General features: G+C 40.8%; 1 protein-coding gene across 2 annotated transcripts in view; it reads right to left on the reverse strand.

Annotated features, from left to right (window-relative positions):
* NDFIP2 (Nedd4 family interacting protein 2) overlaps positions 1–9,789 on the reverse strand; it is an 82,058-nt gene that overhangs the window by 50,399 nt on the left and 21,870 nt on the right. For both annotated transcript variants that reach the window (XM_004704380.2, XM_045283787.1), the window contains exon 2: positions 383–548. In XM_004704380.2, the coding sequence (XP_004704437.2) occupies positions 383–548 (166 nt within the window). The remainder of the gene's footprint in view (positions 1–382; positions 549–9,789) is intronic.

Genomic DNA, 9,789 nt, shown 5'->3' on the forward strand with positions numbered 1-9,789 from the left:
CATTCTCACTTACACTGTCAATATCACCTTATTTTATGGCTATGTAAGTAAATACACAAACCTTAATATAAGTAGGTAAACACATTATGTGTTCATGTTTATGTTTATATGTGTATCTATCTTCCAAAAGCAGTTATATGGCATTTTGTCTTTAAGAAGTCTTAATAAACAAAGAGTTTAAACAGCTCTACTTTTAAATTAAATTTAAAAATGAGGCCAGTGATATATGAAATAAATATTATATTAACTAACCTTGGGAAATTTTTTAAAGCATAAAACTAAAGGAGGTCATTAAAAGATTTGATATTTATACAAAGTAATAATGGTTAAAAACTCAATCCTTAGAAATATTGCTACTTGCTTAAAATGTAAACAAAAATACCTGAAGTTGAAGGTACTTCCACAGTAATACTACTGTAAGGTGGAGGTGAAGAGTCAGTATCAACCACAGGTGTTGAAGGAGCAATCTGTACTGTTTGTGGTGCTGCGTTTGAAGTTGATGGCTGCTCTATAGCAGATGATTCTGGATTATCCTCTTCATTGTGGAGCTAAAAGAACAAAGAAGAAAACTTTAATGTAATTCTGATTATTATTTTTAAAGTTTTTAACCTAGGTTTTAAAATTTTTTTAGGCAAATGATATTTTAGTCAAGAAAAAGGTAAAAATGCCCTTTAAGAGATGAATAAAAACTACCTTCAATTATTCTGTCCAATGTCTCTCTTTTACATTCTTAACCTTAGGAAAAAGAAGAGGGGCTACAGGGAGAACTACTTATAAATAGTAACAAACTGAGATCTGTGCCCTATTCATGTATCACCTTAAAAGTTATCATTCCAGCTTTTTCTACTAACCGCTTCTTGAAAAAAATATTGGCAATATATAGCACACGAAGACTAAAATAAACCTTTAGTTGAATAAAGAGTTGCATGCACATAGAGCTATGATTTAGGGGAAAATTGAAAGCTGCATTAAAATTCTCTGAAACTATCTTTCTAGAGGAAGACTACCTGTTTTCTTGACCCAAAAAAAAAACCCCTATATGTATTATATTACCTCTAGCTAGAAGACACTGCCAGGCATTGTAAGATACAGTGCCAAAAGATGAGTTTCATAGGTCAGGAAGCTCTCCAAATATGATTAAGGAACAGCTGCTTCTCAAAGTAGAGTCGAATATAACACAGATGAAGTAAAGCCTATGGGAAATTCATTTGCTGATGGGCTACAACTCAAAATGGGAAGAAATATAAGCAAACATTGGAATTTGGAATGTACAAAGTGAAACTAGGAAAAATTAAAGCCATCAAAAATGATATGAGCTGAAATGGACTGGTATCTTGAATCAGGCAGTAATATGGTTTACTATGCTGAGAATAAGGTCCAACATGAATGGTACAGGATTCATAGGCAAAAGGGATATTTTACGACACATCTTGAAGTACAATACTGTCTGTGATAGGATACTATGTATCCCCACACAAGGAAATCCAATAAAGACAATTATTCAAATTTAAGGACGAACCATAAATTTAAACCACTAAAGCTAGTGCAGTACAAACTGAAGAATGTTACTAATAGCTTCAGTCTGAAATTGATCAAACACGCAATCAAGATGCACTGATAATTATTCACAATTGTATGCAAAGTTAGAAACAAAGAACAAGCAAAAGTTAGAAAGTGTGGCCTTGGTGAAAGAAACTAAGCTGGAGATCACATCAAAGAATTCTACTAAGCCAATGACTTCTTCGTTGCAAATATCAGATGGGAAACTCAGAAATCAATTTAACTAAATATGTAGGAAGAGACGGCGGAGAAGCTCAGTCTCAGCAGCTGAAAATGATGAAGGAAACATCAAACGAAGATGGAAAGAATACGCAGAACAATTGTACTACTAATAAGAACTAGTGGAGTATCAGCCAATTCAAGAGGTAGCACATGAGCAAGAACCAATGGTACTGGAGGAAGAAGTCCAAAGTGCACACAAAGTATTTTAGCCAAAAACAAGGGTCCAGAGATGGAGGGACACAGACTGAAATGTTTCAATAAGCTGATGAAGCACTGGAAACACTCATTTGCCTAGGCCATGAAATTTGGAAGACAGCTACTTGGCCAACTGATATTAAGAGATCCTTATTTGTACCTATTCCAAAGAAAGGTAACCCAACAGAATGCTTAAATTATAGAACAGTATTATTAATATCACATGAAGGTAAAATTTTGTTGAAGATCATCCAACAGCAGTTGGTGCAATACAATGACAGAGATCTGCCAGAAGTTCAGCCAGAATCAGAAGTTGTTGTTTCTGAGTTATTAGATGTCACGGAGTCATTTCCAACTCACCACTACTCTATGTACAAGAGAACAAAACACTTCCAAGTGGTTCATTGGCTTGTAAGTTATTGTTTTTTAAATCATTTTATTGGGGGCTCGTACAATTCTTTTCACAATCTATACATACATCCATTGTGTTAAGCCCATTTACACATTTGTTGCCATCATCATTCTCAAAACATTTCCTTTGTACTTTAGCCCTTAATATCAGCTCATCATTTTCCCCCTCCCTCCCCACTCCCCCTTTGTTCTTTGATGCCTGATACCTGATCCCTTTGACACATCATGATCACACAGATTGGTGTGTTTCCATGTGGGCTTTGTTGCTTCTCAGCTAGATGGCTGCTTGTTTACCTTCAAGCCTTTAAGACCCCAGATGCTCTATCTTTTGATATATGGGCACCATCAGCTTCTTCATCACATTTGCTTATGCACTCACTTTGTCTTCAGTAACAGGGAATACAAGACAGATGAACACTTCAGGACCAGTGGTGAGAGTAGCAATACTGAGAGGGTGGAGGGGAGGTGGAACAGAAAGGGGGAATCGATTACAAGGATCTACATATAACCCCCTCCCTGGGGGACGGACAACAAAAAAGTGGGTGAAGGGAGACGTTGGACAGTGTAAGACATGACAAAATTATAATAATTTATAAATTATCAAGGGTTCATGAGGGAGAGGGAAGTAGGGAGGGAGGGGGGAAAAGGAGGAGCTGATACCAAGGGCTCAAGTAGAAAGCAAATGTTTTCAGAATGATGATGGCAACAAATTTACAAATATGCTTGACACACAGATAGATGGATGGATTATGATGAGTTGTATGAGCCCCCCAAAAAAAGATTTTTTTTTTTTAAGTAAAAAGAGTGAAGTTGTGAAGGATTTCATCTTGCTTGGAACAACAATCAAGGCTCATGGAAGCAGCAGTCAAGAAATTAGAACACATTGCACTAATAAATCTGCACAAGTCCTATTTAAAATGTTGAAAAGGGTGTTACTGTGAGAACTAAGGTATATCTGACTCAACCCATGGTATTTCCAATCACCTCTTATGCATGTTAAAGTTGGACAATGAATAAGGAAGACCAAAAAAGAATCAATACATTTGAATTATGGTGCTGGGAAGAATATTGAAAGTACCGTGTTTAAGTCCCCCGCATAGATAAACCAAGGCCAGGCCAGAGAAAGAAAGGGGGAAGTTTATTCTGAGCTTCCTTGGAGAATCCATGTTGCCAGGAGGGAGAGGAAAGAATGGTAAGGGAGAGAAAGAGATGGAAGCCCTGAACTCTCAGGTGAATTCCACATGCCCCTATTGGGGAGACCCACGAAGTCGCTCTTATCTATGGTGGAGAGTGAGTTTTAAGCTGGTCTGGAGGGGAGGAGGGTAAAGCAATAAAGGGAGTGGGTAGAAACAGGGAGCTGTATGCCACCTCCATCCATAAAAATTTCAAGGTAGGGATGTTGCTTTGAATTGGTCTGTTTGGTGCAGGGGCATATGCCTCATTGATCTGCAGCCCTTTGGAATTATCGGCCTTGAACTGATAGAGGCAGGCAGGCTCTAGAGCAGGCAGGCTCTTTCTAATGTCCTCTGACAGGTAAACGACCCAACACCATAAGTGCAAAAAGAACCAACAAATTTGTCTTGGAAAAAGTATAGTCCGAATGTTCCTTGGAGGTAAGGATGGTGAGACATCTCACTTACTTTAAATAGACTAATCCCTGAAAAGAAGATCATTCTAGGTAAATTAAAGGGGCAATGAAAGAAACGAAGACCCTCAACAAGATGGGTTGTCACAGTGGCTGGAACAATGAGTTCAAACAAAATAACAATTGTGAGGATGGCACAGGACTGACGGATGTTTTGTTCTCAGGTGCATACAATTGCTATGAGTCAGAAAGGACTGAGGAAATCTAATAAAACAAGCTAGAAGCCTGGCCTTCTCGTATATAAAAACTATTCTGTTTCTTTTACTCTAATTGGCATGTCTCCTATAGTCCTTTGTTTCATCTTAAGATGATGATATAATAATATAATAACTGGAAGCTTTGGTTTTGAAGAGCCAGATATTTCACTGATTGTTTTCTGAAAGTAACAATGTGCTTTAACATGTTTTTCAGCAACCAGTGACTAGCACCAGAGCTTGTAGCTTAGTCATCAGAATGGTTATTGTGTTATGCTTTGTTTGTTTGTTTTAAATTGGGCATACGGTGGCGCTTAAGAGAACCATGGAATTTTTCTTTAAAAAAAAAAAAAGCATTTTAAACCTTTATAAAACAAAAAGCATCTGAAGGGTGGATATATTTCATTTAGTGCCATATCCTGACTCTATTTAGGACCAGATGGCAGAACTGGAACTACGAATCAGCAGTTACAAAAGACAAATTTTAGCTCAATTACTGTACTTCCAGGCAGAATTTAAATGATGTGTGGTCTACTCAATCTCAAGAGGAAGAGATAGTCTATATATGGGTGCTGAGAGAGCAAAAAACTGACCTGTAGCCAATCTGAGAAACAATATTTTATTAGATTCTTGGGTTTATAGCCCAGCAGTGCTTCTTCCAGTGAGTTATGGAGCTGGATAGGAAAGTTTCCAGAGAAGAGGCATTCTGGGACTCTCTTTTATACTGCGATACAGCTGGGCAGGGTAGCTAGACTAGAGACCTAGTGAAGCCATCAACCTACACTATTCTGCTAACATATCCAAAACTCCTGAAACCCAGGTAGGGGGTGGGAGCATGAAGCTTTCACAATGTTTCTGGCTGTGCTGTGCAATCCTGGCTATCTGTGGAGGAAGGGTATCTTCTAGGTGGGTCTAGTTATACAGTATGCTTAGATGAAATGGCCATTTTTGGAACATCAACTTGTACTCCTACAGTTGATTACTTTTGAAGGTGGAGACATAGGATCGCCTTGAATTGGAACCAACTGGATGGCACTGAGTTTGGTTTTGAGTTTAAACGGAGACAATCCCACAGTCTGTCAATTTGCCTAGAAAGAACTCCCTCCAAAATAAGATTATCGCCATAGGCGTAGGGGCTAACTTGTAACACAGGGGTACCTCAGTTGTCAAACACTTCCAAGATCGAACTTCCCACTACTCCAAACAGCAAAGTTTGAAAGTGTCTGCTCTGTGTTCCTAACTTGCTCAATAGTTGAACCGAAACCCCAACTTGAAAAAAAACCTGCACAGGCCGAGACTAAATCGTGAGACTTGTCTCCCCAAGGACACAAAGGGGTGCCTGCTTCATATAGTTCTCCAGATCTCTTTTCTGTGGAGCAACTTGGTGAGATTAAACTGCCAACCTATAGGTCAATAGATTTCTTGCATCACCCAAATTCCCAGTGACTCCAATTTTCCAAGAAAAGGTAAGCTACTTTATATATTTCATTATTCACCAATACCCAAATTAAAATGTATCAATTACTCTCCAGGTTTTCTTACTTATTGTCCAGCTTGCAAAGTATATAAAGTATAAAACGATTACAAATAGGATGAGTTACTGGAGGTCAGGTACACCTTAGTCTTCTTGACTGCCGCTTACAGAAGCATTGATTGTGGCTCCATGTAAAATGAAACCATTGACAACTTAAATCTTTTATCATGTTGTGTACCACTCCAACGATGAGGGTTTAGGTTTACTTTATACTGAGTTATAATCCACAATGAGGATTGTAGTCTTTGATTTTCATCAGCAAGTGCTTCAAGTCTTCTTTGATTTCAGCAAGCAAAGTTCTATCATCTAAATACCGAAGGATGGTAACAAGCCTTCCTCCAATCCTGATGCCATGTTCTTCTGTGAAAAGATATAGCCTTGATGTACATCTTTCTTGATTTTAAACCATGCAGAGTCCTTCTGATTTGTTTAAAAGATTGTTTCTTATTCTAAGTATAAGTTCCATAAGAGCACAATTAAGTGTATTATCTATAGTTTGTTATGATCTACACAAATGCCTTTGCACAGTCAACAAAAAACAAATAAACTTTCTGGTTATTCTCTGCATTCAATCAAATTAACCTCACATCAGCAATGATAACCCATGTTTCACATAATTTTCTGAATTCTGCTTGAATTTCTGGCTGTTCCCTGTTGAGGTACTGCTATAACTGTTTCCAAATTATCTTCAGCAAAATTTTACATCCATCATATTATGATCCTGTTCAATAATTTCCATATCTTTTCTGTCACCTTCCTTTGGAATTAACACAAATATGGCTCTCTTTCAGTCAGCTGTCAGATAGCTGTCTTCCAGATTTGTTGGCAAAACTAGCAAATACTTCCAAGGTTGCAGTTTGTTGAAACATTTCGATTGATATTCTGTCAATTACTAGAGCCTTGTTTTTACTTAGTGTTTCAGTGCAGCTAAGACTTCTTTCATACTTTTTGCTTTTTGATCATCTGCTACCTCTTCAAATAGTTGAACATGGACCAAGTATTTTTGGTATCGTGACATTGTGCATTTCTTTCACTGTTTAGAGCAATCAGTAAAAAAAATTTTAAATGCAGAGAAATGGCTAAAAGAGCTATCAATTGGGTGAAGGGAGACAACAGACAGTGTAAGATAAGAAATAACAATATATAATCAATCAAGGATACACGAGGGTGGGAAGGTGGAGGGAAGAGGGAAGAAAAGAGGAGGTCCAAGGGCTCAAGTAGAAAATGTTTTGGACATGTTGATAGCAACATATGCACACATATGCTTGATACAACAGATGTATGGAATGTTCTAAGAGCTGTAAGAGTCCCCAATCAAGCTATTTTTATATAAAATTAAATTAAATTAAAAATAATAAAAAGTAAGTTGCTGAATGAAAAAAAAAACCAAAAACCATCAGCCACTCCTTGACTCAAAGGCAGTGAGTTTGAGGTCATTCTTAATGTATACATTTATCATGGTCACCTGGGATCTTTCTGGGGTGGACAGGGAACGAAACTGTTGGAAGGAAGCCCTGATCCAAACCAGCACCTGCTCAGCAAGCTGACAATCTAGGGGGGCAAGAACGGTGACAAATCCACCGGCTGTCTCCGGAGTGGTCAGTGCCGTCAAAGCAGTTCAGGAGGGAAGATAAAGGGTGACAGGGCAGATGTGGGACCCAGGAAAGGATGGTCAGTGCATGTGACCTGGAGGAGACAGTGTTTGGTGAGATGGGAAGGGAGGGAAGTGGGCTGTTGGGGGGGCTGCATGTGGAGAGAGCTATAGGAAGAGGTGCTGGCTGGAGCACCTGTCTTGGCTCCAGTTGTACCCATCCCTTCCCACCTCCACGTTCAGTGAAACCAGTGGGTCGCATGAACAGACCTTGGTAAGAATATTTACACCCAGAAATCAGAAAAGCCAGATAGGGCTCTGCCCCCACAATGAGTTGGTTATTGAACATTTGCTCACACCATTGAATAGAAGTGTGGTTGGTATATTTGCTGAAGGTCAAGGCAGCCAGGATGGTCAGAACCAAGGAAGAGCACTATAGGAGGCAAGGTCAGAGGTAGCTGGGAGAAAGGCCAAACGGGGGCCTGAAGGCCATGGTAATGACCCTGGGCTTTCATCTGAGTGAGTTCAGGGCTGTCCGAGCGGGTTCTGAGCAGAGTAGCAGGACCGTCACAGAGAGGAAATCAAGAAGACCGGTCTCAGGCTTCAGCCACCATCTCCGGTGAAATCAGGGGCGGGAGTAAGAAGAGCGATTCGTTTCTTCACTTGTAAGCTTGCGTTGCTGCGAAGGTTAACCGAACGAACAGTTTTGAAGTGCTTTGTTCCTGGCACACAGCGGGTGCCGAATAAGTCACCGGGTTTTCTTCGCTCGAGAAAAACTAACCAGTTTCTCCCAAGCGATCTACTGCCACACAGATGGAGCCACACACGCAAGACATCATCAAGACAAGACAGTGAGCGGAGCAGAGATGTGATCAGCAAGGTATGCTTCAGTTGCAAAGCAGGTCACGATGTGAGGAAGCCCCCATCTAGGGCTAAGGCATTGTGTTGTACACGGGTCAGGCAGTGGGACCCCATTAGTTCACCTCAGTCCTGATCCTGCTTTCCCCTTGGTCCTTACTGTTGAATCCTTATTGGTCCTTATCCCAATGCAATGAGTGGTCTCCTAGTCCATAGCTTTTCCACCTCATCCTGTGAGACGGTGGGGGGAGGAGCCATCCAGACCTCTGCTAGAACAGACCTTGACCCTGACAGGGATGCTCAAGAAAGGACAGCCATTGCTACTACTGACAGACTGCCACCTTCAGGGTGAGGAGAGAATGCTGGACAAGGGGCTTCAAAAAGTTTGTGGGAAAAGATCGTTATTTTTTCATTCCACTTTCCGTGAATTTTTTGAAGGGGCCCAGTCCTGGGACTTGAGTTCTAAAGCCCTTGGTTGTGGAAGGCTGCAGTCGACAGCCGCAGCCCGAGCTCCGATTTGAGTGTCAATACAAGTTCAGACACTATTTGAGTGTTTTGCATGATTCTCCCTGTGTTCACCGTGAAACCCGCAATGTGGCCAGACTTAGACAAGAGCTTGTCAAGCTCAAATGAAACAAAAAAGAAGAAAACCTCGCTGTCCCTCAAGTCAATTTTGAAACATAACAACCCGTTAGGGCAGAGCAGAACTGCCCCTGTGGGTTTCCAACACTGTAATTCTTTCCAGGACTAGAAAGCCTCATCTGTCTCCTAAGAAGGGGCTTGTGGTTTCAAACTGCTGACTTTGAGGCTAGAAGCCACCACACAATCCACTATGCCACCTGGGCTCCTTCTTGGCAAGCCCCAGTAGGGGCAATTTACCCTCAGGAAGACTGTGGTTGAACGTAGATTACAAGTCTCAGGCAACCCAAGGAGGGGCACTTTGCCCTCAGGCTTACACAAATAAGTAGGCTGTCCTTAGTGGTTTACTGAAAATAGCCACTAGTGACCTCGGTTAAGAGTTGGAGTCCTGGCCCACATGGAAGAAGCACGCCAGCCTGTGTGATCACAAGGTGCCCAAGGGATCAGGGATCAGGCATCTAAGAACAAAAAATCGTATCATTGTGTGCTCACCTTCCTGATATGATCGCTGAGGACAAATGGGTGCATAAGCAAATGTGGTGAAGAAAGCTGATGGTGCCCAGCTGTCAAAAGATATAGTTCTGGGGTCTTAAAGGCTTGAATACAAACAAGCAGCCATCTAGCTCAGAAGCAACAAAGCCCACATGAAAGAAGCACACCAGCCTGTGTGACCATGAGGTGTCTATGGGATCAGGTATCAGGCATCAAAGAACAAAAAATCCTATCATTGTGAATGAGGGGGAGTGCAGATTGGGAACCCAAAGCCCATCTGTAGGCCACTGGACATCATCCCCTTATGGAAGGGTCATGGGGAAGAGACGAGCCAGTCAGGGTGCAGTGTAGCAGCAATGAAACATACAACTTTCCTCTAGTTCCTAAATGCTTCCCCCTCCACTATCATGATCCCAATTCTACCTTACAAATCTGGCTAGACCAGAGG

This window comes from Echinops telfairi, unplaced genomic scaffold, assembly GCF_000313985.2.
Source record: "Echinops telfairi isolate 266 unplaced genomic scaffold, ASM31398v2 ScPeMD7_7467;HRSCAF=8505_0, whole genome shotgun sequence".
Taxonomy (NCBI): domain Eukaryota; kingdom Metazoa; phylum Chordata; class Mammalia; order Afrosoricida; family Tenrecidae; genus Echinops; species Echinops telfairi.